This window comes from Trematomus bernacchii, unplaced genomic scaffold (genome assembly GCF_902827165.1).
Source record: "Trematomus bernacchii unplaced genomic scaffold, fTreBer1.1, whole genome shotgun sequence".
NCBI lineage: Eukaryota > Metazoa > Chordata > Actinopteri > Perciformes > Nototheniidae > Trematomus > Trematomus bernacchii.
The window spans coordinates 9,407,542-9,425,117 of record NW_022987582.1 but is presented as its reverse complement, the minus strand read 5'-3'; the positions used below and the strand labels follow the sequence as shown (position 1 = coordinate 9,425,117).

Below are 17,576 nucleotides of genomic sequence, written 5' to 3'. Positions count from 1 at the left end.
TGGAGACATTTTATTATTATTACTATTTCGTTTTTCTTTAGTTGTTTTTCCGTTACATTGGAGTATGACAGGGGAGGCTCTGCCTCCTGTGTGTGTGTGTGTGTGTGTGTGTGTGTGTGTGTGTGTGTGTGTGTGTGTGTGTGTGTGTGTGTGTGTGTGTGTGTGTGTGTGTGTGTGTGTGTGTGTGTGTGTGTGTGTGTGTGTGTGTGTGTGTGTGTGTGTGTGTGTGTGTGTGTGTGTGTGTGTGTGTGTGTGTGTGTGTGTGTAATCATATTCAGTTAGATGTTTAAGAGAGATTTATATTTATGGCCATTTTGGAGATTCTAGATTGTGGTGCTTTTTGAATTGCATTGTATTATTCCAAGAAGTGTTTCTACCATCTCCAGTTTCCCACCATTGGAACAAATAGGAAGAGTGCAGGAACAGGCCGTAAATGCAATACATATTTATGTAATGCTTATTGTATGAGCTTTAATACAGGAGGTGTACCAAATCTAAAAACTGAAATAATTTCCAATCTTTGTCAAAAAATATTTAGAGTTTTACAATCCATTTTACAGTAAACCACAGCATAAAAAATATTACAAGTAAAAACTGGTGTTATTATCATTAAAGGAGTATATTTTCTAATGTATATGTTCTAATTGGTTCCTTTCCAAAAGCTGACAGCAAAAACAAAGAATCCATAAATCACTCCACACAAGACGTGTCACCGACAGCTCCTCCGCTCCACCTGTATCTTTAAACTGCTGACCCCGTCACTCACTAAGGAGGTTGTGCATCCCCTTGCTCCTTAATGGCATTTATTGCCTGCACTATGACATGTCCATTCAAATAAAAGAGCCGTCAATGTGATTTTAGGTCAACATAACTACAGGTTAATGCCCCAGCTACTCCCCAAACTGGCACTCACACATTTAGTTTTAACCAGAACATTCCTCTCTGGAAAGGTTTTGACTGTCAGGGATATCTTCATGCTCCGCTGCCAAATCTTTGGAAGGTGTTGACAGCATGTTACTATGATTGACACACTTTTTATTGGAACTTTTAGGTAAAAAGGAAAATGGTTAACAAAATGGAATGTATACCTCAAAACCATAAGATAAACTTCTGAACATTGAAATTAGGGGGCCCTTGTGTGCTTTGGGGGGGTTTTCTCTTTCCTTAAAGAGCAACTTGCAGGTTAGAACCCCCAGTGAATAAATGTGTAGGAAAATGATGTATACACTAGATTTTCCCAAAAATATACATAAATATACACTACAGTGACATCTGGCGTCGTTTTTGTAAGACATTTTTACTTCCGCATAAAAAAAGACCACCCGCGTGTGACGTCACATGAGGGAGAGTGGCCGGTTTACCGTATTAATAAACATGGATCACAATGCTAGTTTTGACACAGAAGAGGTTGAAAATGTATATTCGTATGCATATGACGGTCCACAAGCTTATAATTATGAGCCTGCTAGGCGTCCAAGAGACCAGTAGCAGCCAAGGATTAGAAGAAATAACGGCCATCGGAGAGAAATGGAGCTGTGGTGTGAGGAGAACCAGTGGAGTACAGGGCAGCTGTCTTGGTGAGTGACCGGCGTTAGCTACAGTTAATGTTAGCTAACGTCGGTCACATCACAACATTGTAAAGTTAGCTATCATATATCAGGCTATAACTAAAGTAGTATTGATAATACAGTAACGTTACTGGCAGGACTGTTGATACTGATCCATAACAGAAACTAATGCGCAAGTATCAGCCGCATCTCGCGTTACCTAATGCAACTCCACACTACGTCTTACGGTGCTGTGTACCGGAGGGGAGAGACAGAGGAGCGAAGAAGGGGAGAGAGAGAGGAACGAAGGGGGGAGAGAGAGAGAGCAGCGAAGGGGGGGAGAGAGATATAATACGGTTTCCTGATAAACGTTTCGTTTGATAGGCCTCAGCTGTGGAGAGTAGGCCTATGTGCTGCAGGGAGGTGGATGCACCTCGCACAACGCACCCAGGAACGAAAGCTAGCTCCGGTCCTTTTCCTGTTAGGGAAACTGTGGACTCGATGTCCTGACAGGCTGGAGTTTGTGCAACCTGCACAAACACAAGCTCACCATGATTAAAAATGGTGAAATGCAATGTAAAATTACCGAAAAAATACCAGCTCACTAAATCACAACCGCTCAAACCAACTACCAACTACTACCGCGGATTGGGCAGACAAGGGGTGTTTCTCAATGTCGAGGAAGGCTGCTCCAGAACCACTATTTCAAGCATACTACGTCATCGAGTGCCGCCGAAGGACTATTCCAATGTCCAGCATACTTGGAATTCTACCGAGGCCCGCGTACTTCATAGCGAGAAATTTCGAGGCTGCACATGTGTAGACTCCGCGGTCTTAAAATCCCCACAATGCTTTGCGCACTAACCAATTTCCAAATCTTTGGCGGAAATCACGCTCCATTTAAGGCGGGGCCTCGCATATGACGCACACCTGCACACCTGTTAGCCTGTTCCACAATTCTTCGTTTTCCGAGGCTAGGAAGGATTCTTGCCTCGCTCCTGAAGCAAGTGACTCGGAAGACATGTGCTACCAAGCAAGCGTCCTCGACATTGAGAAACACCCAAGGAGTCAGAGAAAGTTGCTCCCCCATGTGACGTAATATGACGCGTTTGACGTATGACGTAAAAAAAAAAAAAGTTTTTAGAAGCAGAGCTCAAAACGGCTCCTCCCCTCTGAATTCCTGCCCTTATGTCTCGTAAAACATATCAAATCCTGCATTAACTTTTTTAATTGTAATTTTCAGGCAAGGTTAAGCATGAATCTAGTAAAAAAAAAAACCTGCACGTTGCTCTTTAAGTGTGTTCTATAGGTTTTTGCGCAAGTACATTCTCTCCAAAGGCTTGAATCCCAAATGAACACCAGAGGGAGTTTCTCTCCCACACACTCACTGCATGACTCCTTTATTTACTTCTGTAACACAATGACATCACTATGTAACACTTGTGCTTCTATTGGCTAGCACTCCAACACATTTTATGTGATAAGCTAAGGGGCGGGACATATTTGACAGTTGACCACTAAGAACAGAGCCGGCCAGCTAACCAATCAGAGCAGACTGGGCTCTGGTTTCAGACAGAGGGTGAGAAGAGGCAGTATGAGAAAAATAAAGCACATTTTGAACATTAAAGCAAAACATATCACAGTAGAAACACAAAATCAAAATATGAACCTGATATGTAAGGTTAATAAGGACCCTTTTACATTTTCTTAAACAACCAGTTTGCGTGTCAACAAGCAGTTTGCGTGATTATCCTCAGAGGAAACCTAATGCATAATAATAATGTCATTAATATGTAAATACATGATTCTACCGATCCTGATGGAAAGGTGTTATTAGTCACTTTGTCAGAAGCATCTTAACATTTTACCACCGACATTACACAGACTCAAGCTGAGGTCAGGAGTCAATTGCTTGATTATGTAGCCCTGATTGACAATGGTTGATATTCAACGAGCCACATGCTTAAATATGATAATTAGAATTGTAGTGTTAGGGTTAATGGATTCCACATTGTACATAGACTGATAACAAAGGAATGAAGAATGATGAACATTACATTAAGCTACTTGATTAGTTTGTAGACCTTGAGTGTTGTTTATAACTTTTACATGTATGGCTAATGAAACATTTTAGACTGTAGCTAAAACTTTGAAATGCCAGTGCATAATTTCATTTTATTTCATGGTGGCTGGAAATACATTTATCCACCTCTAAGTGATACATTGCATCCCAGTGAATGGCCTCTGGATAGCTCCTGTCTACAACCTTTTAGGATTTGTGTACAAAACATCCCAGGAGCCACGTTCACTTTCACATTGAAAAAAATACAAAATAACAATTTGTTTCGCCTTTTTGTGTAACTATGATGCTGTAAAGCCACCCACTGAAATGGCAGTCTGACAAGTTGTTCACATTTCATTCAGAAGCTCCATGTTTTGAGGCTTTTAACTCACTCACTCAGTTCAGCAGGAGCAGTTTCTTCTGTTGCTCTGCGTGTCTGTGCTGAGGCTGCAGCGTTTCAGGTGCTGCACTCCGGCTCTGGAACATTGCTTGTGATGGATTGAAAAATGTATCGATTTTCCCCTGACTTTGTATCTCTCCAGATTCTATCAGTCCATACTTTGATGTAAAACATCTCAAATGTACTATGTTTTCTTTCTGAGGAAGCTCTAACCTTCAATTACACATAAACATTGGTGATGTTAAGTTAAATAGAAATACTAACAGTTAGAACTGGTAAGTTGCAAATTGGCGAAAGTATTTTTCATCAAACATAATATTCCTTAAAGTGAAAAGTTATGAGCTAAGGTTTTGCCCTGTGACTTTGCAACTCATAGGTTAATTGAATGGTAAATGGTAGAAACAACATTTATAACGTACTGTAAATTCTGGGATCACAATGTTATCATAAAAGACCTTTAGAGTTTCTTTTCCAGAGTATAAATATATCATTATTTGATATAAAATAACACGTCAAATAAATCATGTGACATTATGTTAGTATGAATTTAGGCATTGAGCAGAATAATTAATAAAGGTGCAATGTTACATAGCATACCTTGTATTTCTAATTTATGTACTTATATGACTATGTTTGATTATTTTGCATTTAAAAAAGTCTAGTTAAAAGAAACATTAACCCAAAGGTAATTCTAAATGTCTGCTTTTATATAAATATTTGTAGTTATAATATTTTTTATAAATGTTTCACACATACAGACCCAGGGGTCTGCCTGGCAGATAGTACATTGTGAGAGAGTGAGGTTATGTATATGTTTTGAGAATGAGTGCTTTTGTATGGGTCCGACACGCTGTGTTGACCCTCGGTCAAAACCGTCATACATCCTCTAAAATACCTTTCTCTGTGATTAAATGGTCTTCTGTTACTGGGAAGCCACTTAAATGGATTTAAAAGTAAAGCCAACCAATCCTGTTCTGCTGGTGGAAGCAGAAACCTGGAGGGATTATCAACAACAGATTTAATAGATGAGATGGCTGCAACTGAGAGTGTCACATCACTTGATCCTATCATATCACCTTTTATATCAGATTAATATTTTTGCTTGTACTGTAGGTATCCCAAACCCCCCCCCAAAGAATTCCAAGCCCACTTTGATGATTAGAAAAACAGTGAAAATGTAAAACATTTGAAAATATATTGAAACTTCACAACATTGTTATGCTTGGTTGAGGTGGCAAATGTAGTTTTTCAATAAATACAATGTGATACAGTGCAATGGAAAAATATTTTAGTGAATAAATTATGAGGAACATCAAGCATGAGACTTCAACGTCAACTGAAGCCTGTGCTCCACTGAAGAGATACACAATTGCGTCAGATCAACGGTCTCCTCTCGCTCCATACAGATGTAACCTTCCTCACATTTACATGAAACAGCAGTAATACATTGTTTCGATCCAGTTTTCTAGGCTGGGACTTGGACGCTTGAATTTTAGTATTTTCCTTGACTAAATGCTTTATTGGGCAACCAACTTTTTCAGCTGACTTTTCAGGGCTTTAAGTGTATTTAATGAAACTAGCAAACTACACAGCATTCTTATATTGAAATCTTTATTGCAAAGACTTATCAGCCACTTCTAATTTTCAAGAATACATCACGTTTAAAAATCAAGGCTTACAAACAAGCTTGGAATAAACTGCTAGAAGAAAAACCCTGTAACAACACTAAAGTTAACTTTGTCCTCCTGCTGTTGCTGTCTAAAGCTGGCCATCCTCCTAGACTGGAACATACATCCATCAGCAGGACTGTCTCTGTGTGTCTGCCTCTATCTGTCTCCTTCTGTCTCTGTCCCTAACTAATGCACTCAGTCTCTATCAGAGATACCAATTTCGAACTGTGAACAATACACAGTGCGAGTGTCATTTGAGGCCTCGTGTTATCTCAGGAGCAAAGCCTGCTGGGCTGTTTGAAGTGTAAATAAACATGGCACTGAGATGCGTCTTTGATAAAACAACTCCTCGGCCTTGTAAGTGTCTTCAGTATTCACTTGTAGAGTGTCTACAACCACCCTGGACATTTGCTGACAGTTTGTCATTTTAAATGGGTTACATGGATTTGTGCTCAAGCAGTTTATTTAATTATGTATGTTCTTATGTATTTAAGTCTCCACACTTTATATCTACAACTTACAGTATCAAGCTGTTTTCCCTCTATTGCAGTGTACACAGATACCCATTATATATCCTACAGGCAGATAATAAACTCATTGAAAAAGCTCTCGGTCATACAGAGAGACTTATACAGCTTTTATGCTTTTTTCATTCCTTTTTTCTCTAAGGAAACTTAATTGTTATAGCCTGTGTAGCTGAATACAGTATATGAGGAATAGGAACGTTATCCTCCTCGAATTTAGCCTACATTTTCACCTTGATGCACCTGTTTTACAATCTAGATCATTAGAACATGTATTTCTTCAAGTACCCTATCAAACGTCAACAAAATGAATATCCATCAAGAGGAGTTTCCTGTAGTCTCCTCATCTTTCATAAAGCCCAGAAACGTTCATCCTTTCTTCATCCTAATGCAACTAATGTCATTAAGACGCCACTTGAGCCCATTTGGTGCTGGGACTCATTCCCAGCTGCCTCCCTTTTGACAGCTGGCAACGTGTTCTTTCACTCACAAGCTGCAAAATGATTTAGCTATTTTCACATTATTGTTGAGCCTGAATGATCATCCCCTCAGTGTTTTGGTGGTGCAGTGTGATTTTGATAATTATTTTGTTTTTTAAAGAGTTTGTTTGGCAACACAGCAATAACAGCTTTTGTCCCTAGCTTCTGATTCAGCGATAGCTTGTGAACTAAGCTTTTCAAGTCGTTCCTGAATCAGCACAACACTAGCTTCTTGCTTTGTGAAACAGGATAATTAAACAAGCTAACAAATTCACCGACAGCAATGTGAAAACGGAATTGCAGTTTAAAAAACTTGAGACACAATACAACATATATTTATATTCAAGTGGTTGTTTGTTGTTTTCCGATTAGCTTTTCGGGGTTACACCTGTCCGACTCCCAGGACATAGGCGGCTCTCATAAGCCCCCTATTAGCAACTTATTCCAGTCGGCATTCTTCTTCCTTTCCAGTGTCCTCAAGTGTCTGTGACCTTGCAACCCATTTGCACATTCTTGTAATGGAAAAACATTCTAGCAAGATTTACAATATCCTTCTCTTCAGCACTGTTTTGCAAGGACACATATATGCTTAGTCTTGTATGGTATCAACCGGGAAAGTTTTTGAAAGTTTTTGATTGGTTCAATAAACACAAAAACACCAAATGTTTTTTCAAACTATTGCGGAATGATTCTACCAGACCTTACTGTTGTACTGGCACCTTTTGTTTTGCAATCCAATGCTATGGTGAAATTAATCATAGGATTGACACAGCAATTATTTTAACATAACTAAAGCTCACTACATGTTCCAGGCTAATTGTGTCTAAATGTAGGCATTGTATCTCCCAAGACACAAGTGTCCACATTCATACTAGAATATAAATTAGACATATTAATGTATCAATATGTTCCCTAATAGCTCCCTGGTCTCAATTAAAATGTAAAATGTGTGTGCTTCCTTTTTCTATCCTCTTTTTTCCTAACCCTCCTCTCTACAACAGCGAGTGCTTAATTATCTTCCTGTCTGTCTGTGCCCGTCTGTGTGTGCAGTCGTCTATGCTGTGTATGAATTGTATTAGGTTTCATTGGTATGTGTGTGTACCAACGTGTCTGCCCTCTGCTTGCTCTCCAGCACACTCCTGCAAGCAGCCGCGGAGCCCGGCCAACGCTGACGTTGTGGGTCTAGACCTGCCCTCCTACGGGTACACCCTGGTGTACTCCTGTCAGCCGGGTTACTTCCTCTCCGGGGGTTCAGAGCACAGAGTCTGCCGCTCTGACAGCAGCTGGACTGGCAAGGTGCCTGTGTGCAGAGGTACGCTGTTGGCAGAGGTCTGCGGGGGCAGGTGATGGAGAACGAGGGGTGGAGAACGAGTTAAAATGAGGGGAAGATTTAACATTTCTACAAAAGTGTAGGGTTTTTAGGATTTGGCGCTTAGTATCTCAAAATCCACTTTGTGACATTTGCATTCATGTTCACTGATAGTTGAGACAAATAAGACACTAATCAAATATAATGAGATTTTTTAGTTTCTGTGATGTTTTTTCAGTAAAGCTACTGTGTCACTGTTCTGTCAGCTAATTAGAGTCTGCATGTTCAGTTTATTTTTTAACATGAAGCGTCAACAGGGTGGTAATTTACAAATGTTTGTGTAAACTGAGCAAAAGTCCCAGAGTTGTTAACAAAGTGAGGAAGAGTTAGTAGGCGGCATGTTATGGTTGTTTACTTTTCCAACATCCTCCTGCAGTTCAGCCCAGCTGTGTTCGTTTTTGTGACTTACATACTTACGTTCCTCTGCAGTCGGATCCAAATCACAAGAGAAAACTGTCAAACCCGTAATGGGAATACCAAGCCCAAAAATAAATGGTGAGTTTTGAATTTCACAAGCTGTTGAACTGGTGGCTACAGAAATCTGCGGCACTGAAAAATATGTATCACCGTGGCTTCATACAGTATGTGTGTATCTTTATCAGAATCATAAAGGTTACACTTACTTTTCAGCTTCTAGTTTTTAGTGCTGTTCCTCAAAGTCAGCGTTCATTTCAGTGGAGATCAATAATTCATATAATAGAAAAAATGCATTAAACAGTATACAATGTCATGATGACCATAACATGTGATATTACTGCTCTTGTGCGGTTATATTTGTAGCTCTTTCTAAAAAAAACATAATTAAATAAAAATGAGTACTATAGTGTAACATATTACCAAGTTGTAAATATGTGCATTACAGAATACCTACAATGTAATACATATTATAAATGTATTAGGAACCTCATTTGCACACAAATGTAACTTCTTGCAGATTATTGCATTATTCATGTGACCGTTAACATTATATTTATTATTTCAATATTCATTTATAGCACCTAATATGCCCTGAGTGTTATTTAAAATGTAATCGCATAAAGAAAGAATAAGAACGTAGGGTTGGTTAAGATAACTTTAATAGAAAATAAGAAATGACTACAATTGACCAGGTTTATTGTTTAGGAAACCTCCATAAAAATAAAATCCGACACCAACCTTTAAGCCAGGTTTCAACTTTGCCATTTATGTTTCATTATTTTTTATACCTGCAATACTAAATGCAATTACACCAGCATTACCTATACTTTGATATTTGAACGAAGATGGACATAGTAAACATGTCGTGCTAAACATGGGCATGTTAGCATTGTCATTATGAGCATGTCAACATGCTGGCATTTGCTTTGGCATTTAGCTCAAAGCATTGCTGTACCAAAGCATTACATCACAGAGCCGGCGTGGTCCTGGACTCTTTGTCTGTTTCTGTTAAGATAGTCAAAACCCACACACACAAGTGAGAGATATTACTTTGGTATAAGTCTTATCCTTGAGACCAACAGGTTTAAGTATTCAGCTAAAGGTCAAAGCAAACCATTCAAATGTACGGAGGAAGGTGAAACCGTACTCTGAAAGAATATGCAGGCCGCTTTTAGCAACGTATAGATTTACATCTCACTTAATCAGTTTCATACAAAGTAATACACTGTTGGCAAATTCAGTTGTTACAAAAATGTGATACACGACATCTAAGTACACCACTTAACCTTAACTGCTTTTTGTGCCAGCCATAATTATTCAGACTTATTATGAGGTTTGGTTCATGCCGTTAATGACAAGCAGTCGTATAATTGATTCATAGCTTCCTACGGAATATATTACCAGTAGATAATGACAGTGGTGTGAAAGTTCTACTATAAAGTTAATCAATGCAAAACAATTTCCCAAAATCCAGAGTTATCTTCTCCTGAATGCATTTAATTATCATTAATTGAGATTGCCAACGCATATAAGAAAAAATGATATAACTCAAACTGAGTGAAAAGACTGTTATCAGCTGTTTGATCCCACGACATATCTAATTACCATTTTGCAGCGTGGGTGCAAGTGTACAGCCTGCATTGAAAACACAATATTAATTTAGTATTTCATAAATAAGATAAACAGAGATGTAATGGGAGTGATTTTCATACCTTTATTACAGTTATTTAATGCCATTATTTAATGATGTTTTTCTTTCCTGAAGTTCCCGATGATGTCTTTGCCCCTGATTTCGTGTGGAAGGGTTCCTATGACTACAAAGGCCAGAAACAGCCGATGACTCTGACAGTCACAAGCTTTAATGCCACAATGGGGAAAGTCAATGTAACTTTAAATGACAGTAGCATGGAGTTTCTGCTCTCTGGTGAGTCATCTATAAATCATCTGTCTTCTACTTCCTCCCCTCTCCTCCTCTCTCTACCTCCGTGTGTCACTTCCATTTATTTTGAGGCTGCCTCATGTCAATCAGTCAATCACCAAATGATCTCATGCATGAGAGTGGAAATTAACTATTGGCTCTAAAGACGGATGTTTTAGTCTGCCGGCTCCTGTCGTCCCTTGCTGTTCTCTTTTCTCACTGCTCACTTATTATTGTCTCTAATTTCTCCACTAAGTTCTATCTTTTTTCTCATCCCTGGCACTTGTTTTTTTCCCTCATCTCTTTATTCGCATCATTTCTCATGTTGCCTCCTGTCCTCTATCTCGTAGGAGTGTACAAGCGCCAGGAGGCCCGGCTAATGCTCCTGCTGTACCAGATGAGAGCGCTGGCCCACAGCTCCTTGAGCAGGATTACTGATGAGACCTGGGCAATGGATGGATTTGTGAGTATACACAGGAATTTGATGCAGCTGGCGAGTGATCTTTCAAAATAACCAAGAGCTGTGACTGTCTTTTTTCTTATATTATTTAATATTTCTTTCTTGTTCAGTCTGACAGACAGAAATAGTACATGCAATGGGGCAGTAACTGCTTGGGAGCCAAACATGAGCCTTTTCTCGCACTGAATCACTCCAATGTTTTATTAATTTGGGTTTCTCATCCTACTTACACTGCCAACACAAAAAAAGAAATCACAATACATGAGAAGAAACTGTGACAACAAGCGGAGGAGTCATTTCCTGGCTTATTGTTTGTTTTTGTTTACATATTTCTGGCTGTACATCAGATACACCAGTGGCTCTGCTTAAGCCATTTCCATATTCCCGCTTGACTATTTGCTAAATAAACTCAGACGCACACCTGACATCTAAGGGACGTGGAAGAACTGCTGTACAATTTCAGATGGTGGATTTGAAGTTCCTCATCTAAAATAATCTTCAAGGTCCACTTTATCAGAGCGGGCGGCAGCTGCCAAGCTATTGATAGCACACCGCACAGCTTCTAAAGCAGGGTTTAGAAAAACAAAGACAGAATGTGTTGAATGTCATACTAACTACAGTATCCTGAATGTTGCTTTAGATGTGGCGTGAATAGATGCAACAATATCTAAGTGCCAACAACATCGGATTTTATTAATGCAGTTGAAACAAAACAGGCAGGTTTCTCAAGCTTTGTGTTGTTTATTTGTTATCTTCTAGGTTTCAGCTGAGCCTGAGGGTGGCAGCTATGTGTTCCAAGGCTTCATACAGGGTAAAGACTACGGACAGTTTGGACTACAGAGACTGGGTAGGTGTCATTTTAAATACACGGTTGCCATTACCATTCGAATATGGAAGAAGAGTAAAGAAAAATATTCTTGCATTTGTTGTGAATTATTTATGTTATAGCAGTTTTGACACTTGAAGGCTATTTGCAAATTCATCTGCTGAAGAGGAAAGTTTATACATACTCATCTTAAATCTGAGTGTGACCCACACGTACAAGCATGATTTGTGACACCACAAGAATTTGAGGTCGCATTCACACCAGCCTTTTATAGTCCGGTTCAATCGAACCCTGGTGCGTTTAGCCGCTTGGTGCGGTTTGTTTGGGTTGGTGTGAGCGCAGTCCGAGACCTCTGAAGTGAACTAAACAACCAGACTCTGGTCTGCCTAAAAGAGGTGGTCTCGGACCGCTTGCTAGTGAACTCTGGAGCGGTTCATTGCTGGTGTGAACGCAGTCCGCACCTAAACATAGGAAGCGTAGTATTTACGTGTCACAAGAACGCGGATGTCTTCAAAATCGTTAGTGAAAGAGTGAAGCAGAATGAAGTGTTGAACAGTGTCGTGTAAATTAAAAACAACTATCAAACTAAAAACGATACATAAAAGTCAGAGCCACCTGTCGTCGGTGAAACCCCATCCTTACTGCAGAACGTCTCTCATTATATGTGTTATAATGTTTTTTATCGCAAGTTGTCTGATTATATAATCATATGCGCCGTCTGCTAGAGTCCATTGATATGCTCTCCAGATTAACAACAGCATGAAAATAACCTGCCGATGCTCCATGGCGGAGGCTCCGGTAGAAATTGCCGGGATTTGCGTTTTTACCCCCGTAATGTCTGACCAATTGTAGAACAGCATTTCCGTGCACATGACTTGTGTTTAAAGCATGGTTTAAAGTTTATAGTCCGTTTGAATTTTGCCTGTGTGAACGCAAACCGAACCTTCTGAAAAATGAAACAATGTAACAAACTGTCGTCTGGTGCGCACCAGAGAAGCGGACTATTAGGTGTGAATGCGACCTAAAACATGGAGCCTACAAAAATGTGAGACAAACACTGTGAAACACAGACATCAAGAATTTCAAGTTTCTAGAGGGGGTGTTGCAAACTTTCTCTTGGTTTAAATGCTTAAATCTCAACACTTGTTACCTAAAAAGCAGTAATCTAATCCTAAACCCTTAAACTTCTGGTTTGGCAAGCCAATCCCACCATTTCTTAATCTAATTTTTTTGAATTGTGGTTATTACAGGAGCCAAACGGTTGGTTACAGTTTGAGTTGAGTTGACCACATGTTTACATATGTATCTCATGGTAAATGGCATTACACCAGTGACTCAATGCAATCTGATATTGACCATCCATTTGTTTTTGAAAACTGTTCAACTGGATTTGTATTCTTGACTTCAGACAGAGTTTATCTTCAGCATAAACGTTTTGCTTTTTATAATAAGCAAAGCTAGATTGCAGTTATAGAGAGGGCCACTGCCGAGTCATGCCATTCACATTATGGCACCATTTGTCTGCAGTATTTCATAGACCCCTCCCCCTCACAGCAATATGACATATGCTGCCACACATTGTGTGAAAGCTTGGTTCTGTGTGACTATAGTCTGCACATATACTGTGAGTGAGCAAGCCCTTGCCTTGTGTCACAGAGGAACATAAACACAACGTTCCCATGTGGTGATCTGTGCTCTTTAATGATCAACACAGTAAGCTTACATTGTAAACCAGCAGCATGCCTGACAGAAAACCAATCTGCACATGTAGACTATTCAGGTTATTATGAAGTTATAAAAATCGTTAAAAATGCAATCACCTAATTCAAAAACGGTCTGATTGTCACTGATGTTCCCACTGAGATGGGGTTTTCTTTGCTCCTTTTCTTTGGCATTATACAAGAACAAATATACAACAGAAAACTGAAACCCAAAAGAGGTTTAAGAAAATATGAGTTATTTGGCTCACTCCAAGATTTTTAACCCCTTCTTAGCAAAAAAAAAGCTACTTCATTTTTGCTCTGGATTGGCAGGATACATACTTTACATTTATAGTGTTTCAGCCACTGACATACGGCGCAAAGTGGATTATTCCCTTCCACTTCATCGTCCTTCATTATTTTGTGTTCAACATTCGTGTTGTCATCATCTCTTCAACAAGATTATCACAGTCGCAGTGATCGTTATCGGTAAGTTCATTATGCCTGGCGTCTTTATCAACCGGCTGCCACGTCTCCGACTTGTCATCACTGTGATCATCTTCCTCTTCATCATCATTATCATCATCACCATCACCATCATCATTATCGTCACCAGCAGAAGATACGTAACTTTCTATTTTTCCATTGAGTTTCTCCAGTTTGTTGCATTTAATCATCTGAATATTTTGATGTTATTCATTAACATATTCTCTATTTTTGGTATTATTTTGTTAAATGTACTTTTTTTTCTTCCAGGTTTGAGCGTGAGAGAGAATGTCACACTCGCTGACCCTGAAACCAGCGGCTCCACCAACAGCAGTTCTGTTGCTGTCGCTATCCTCGTGCCTTTCTTTGCCCTCATCTTTGCAGGCCTCGGATTCTATCTCTACAAACAGCGGTATGTACCCCAGTGTCTTCCATACTAGCTTATCCCATTAAATAGCTACTTTGTTCTGGGTCTGTGCTATTCCCACATCAGAAAGAAAGTTCTAAATGTTCATGAGTCTGTGCCTCCTGTTGAGTTCAAAAGTTATTAAACAAATATTTGATGTTGGAAAGTTTTCAGAAACCCAGATTTAAGTAGACATTTTTCCGGTTTGCAGCCAGAGGAAATGCAAGTCAAGATGAGGTAGATACTGCAAAAAGGGTTCTCACTGGATACAGTAGCTTACTTGTGAGAGGCTTCAAAGCATGATGCAATTTTAGTCAACATGTCACCGCCTTGCACAGCAGCATACGTCAGGCAAGAGAAACACTTCTTCATTATGATAATGTACTGTATGGAGACGGGTACATTTGGTCCTTATTTACACATATCTCTTAAAACAGTACATCGACGCAGAGCCTGTAACGGGGCATTGGGTCTCCTCTGATTGATCTTTTCAATAATAATTACCATTCAGCCTACTGCAGCTGTCCAAACCAAGATAATGGAGACATGTTTATTGGATTGGAAGGAGGAGAGATAATTAGGATACTGTCTCTGAACTAATATGCAACCTCCTTTGTTATTCCCTCAGGAAAACAGATAAAGCGCAGTACACAGGATGTTCTGTCCACGAGAACAACAATGGACAGGCAACTTTTGAGAATCCCATGTACAACACTAACACAAAAGCCGCTGAGGGGAAAGTTGTCCGCTTTGACCCGAATCTCAACACCATCTGCACCATGGTTTGAGGTCTACAGAGTATGAGAGACGGACAGAAGCGGAGAGACACATAGAGGGAGAATACAACTTCTCCTTGTTTGCTTAACATTAATATATCGACATATTTATATTTTCCCTGTTTCTGATGGCATACAACAAAGACAGAGATTTGCTTCAGAAATATAAAGCACACTATCAGCAATGCTTGCGGCATTTGCAATCGATCATATACAAAAGGTAAAGAACTAAAGAAGAGAGGAAGATGAGGTCCCACACCTCCCGGATCTTCCCGTAGCGCGGAGGAGAGAAGTGTTCTTTACACTCTGTGAGTGTTGGCTTTATGAAAAAAAGAGCCTCTGGCCTATAGATAAAATAGAGTATTTTATGCTCTGTAGTATAAATATAGAGGGGGTTACTTCACAATGCCAAATGAAAAATGAAATTCTTTCCTTACAAGAAAACAGCCCAAATCTCAACCCTTTTCTTTCTTATCCTTGTCTCATTCATCCCAACAAGAGTTATTTTTTTCTTATGAAGGTAAGTAGCCTCTCACCTGTGAGTTGAACAATGTTGTCTTTAAATTCTATTTTCCAGGCAGTGAAGTGTGTGTGAGAGGAGATGAGGATGAAGAGAAGAAACTGCCTCTCTTTGAATAGCATGTGCAGAGGTCTGTTCAAAGTGATATGGTCCGTTATACCTCTTAATTGGACGGTACCTCCTACTGACAAAATATGTGGCCAGGGATTTAATTACCGAAGTGCAGTATAATTTTTTGGAGTGCGTTTGGGAATGTTAGGGCTTTTGTTGTTACTGTGCAGGGTCTCCGACAACAATAGAGTGCGTTTTGCCCACGAAAGATGTAGTAAACATTAGGGTTTATTATCAAGTTGTGTGCAATGAATTACTTTTTGCCAGAAATGTTTGAGTATGAGATTACTGCACCTTTCAGTATAATGGTCACGTAGGGTACATCCATCTATTTAAGTTATGAAACTATTATTTTTAAAAATCATTTTCTAGAGTGATAATGTCCAAAATTAACCAACTTTGGTGAGAATAAACCCCAGCCTTGAACCTGTATACATCATGAATCTCAAATTAGGAGTTCCTTGATTATTCTTTCAGGTTTTATAGAATGAAAAGTCGAGAACATACAGTGCACAGTTCCTGAAGCTTGCCACGTTTCCCAGAAGTTTATTTAAGCCTGGATGTCGGTGAAAATAATACAAGTGCAAAGATGTGTCAGTGAGCACTCGGAGGCTGGGAGTGTGTCTTGTTTTATGAGGATAAAAGGTTTGACATGCGGTTGCCTTTCCTTAGAGTATTTCCAAGACATAGCGAGTGCAACTTCCACATGATCTCGGATTTCTCATTAACAGAGCAGTGTTTGCGTTTCTATAATTCTTTTGGGAAACTGTGCCTTAGTCAGTTAATCCTCGATCCATACTCCTACTCTGAGACGATTGATGAATACACGGCCAGGGCCTATTGTATTGACACAAATGGTTACGTCCATGTCTTACTGACCCATCAGCTTCTGCCAACAAATGTACAGTATACATACAACAGTTTGCACACTTTACCATGAGCCACCATCAGTATTGTACTACCATTCAACTACCACGTATGTTTTAAAGATAAAAAAAATGAATTGGACACTGTCATCACATTCCTACATCATTGCAGTGCCTTGAATACTGTATGGGCATATGTTTTAAGGGATACATAGCATTTGCATTAGTAAAACTGTACATCAGTGTAATTAATCTGCACAGTTCGCAATGATTTAGCTGAGTGGTGTCAGCTCTGATGGTTTATCGAAGAATAGGTTTCTCTGAAAAGCAGAACATAGTTTCATACCTGTGCATGTTGGCAAAAAGTGATCCAGTATAGCAATTGCTGCTACATGTATAGTACTTTGTATCACTATGTTGATTCCTGTCATTGCTGTTACATTTTGTACATTTATACAGTTTTGATACTTTATGGCATTCTTTCGAAAGATGTCTTGTGTTATCGATATGTAATATATTTTGCGAGTTCATATTTCTTATGGATGAGAAAGAAATGCACCTGGTAAACACAGTACACTAAGTCAGTCCCACATCCGACTCTGGAGTAGAGTAGAATGCTTTTAAATGTATCACACAATTGTTATCCCATTCAAAAACCTGTGTATATGAATATGTACATATTACAAGTTTTGTAAAGAGATATATTTTTTATGCAAATAAAGCATTTGTAAGTTATTGAATATGTTGTGTAAAATTTCACTTGTAAATGTCATGTAAGATCAAAAACATGTTTTGTATTTTTTCGTTATAAGCAATGTATAAATCCTTAATTTATATATAAAATATAAAATAATGAAATGCTATGTTGCTATTCTCTTTATTAATAGAGATGTCGTAGCTTGGTCAGGTCTCGGATACAATACTCAAAAAGAAAAAATGTTGCCATGTTCTAAGCAGAGTGCTCTTATCATTCGGTCTGCTGCTTCTCTAAGTTGCGACTTTTGCAGATTTTTTAATGAGTTTTACACTTGCTGACTTG

General features: G+C 39.1%; 1 protein-coding gene across 1 annotated transcript in view; it reads left to right on the top strand.

Annotated features, from left to right (window-relative positions):
• LOC117480538 (CUB and sushi domain-containing protein 3-like) overlaps positions 1-15,137 on the top strand; it is a 217,382-nt gene extending 202,245 nt beyond the window's left edge. The window contains 6 exon segments of the mRNA XM_034127877.1: positions 7,815-8,042; positions 10,234-10,392; positions 10,737-10,849; positions 11,606-11,693; positions 14,129-14,270; positions 14,893-15,137. Coding sequence (XP_033983768.1) covers positions 7,815-8,042; positions 10,234-10,392; positions 10,737-10,849; positions 11,606-11,693; positions 14,129-14,270; positions 14,893-15,052 — 890 coding nt within the window. The 3' untranslated portion in view covers positions 15,053-15,137.
• The last annotated feature ends 2,439 nt before the right edge of the window (positions 15,138-17,576 follow it).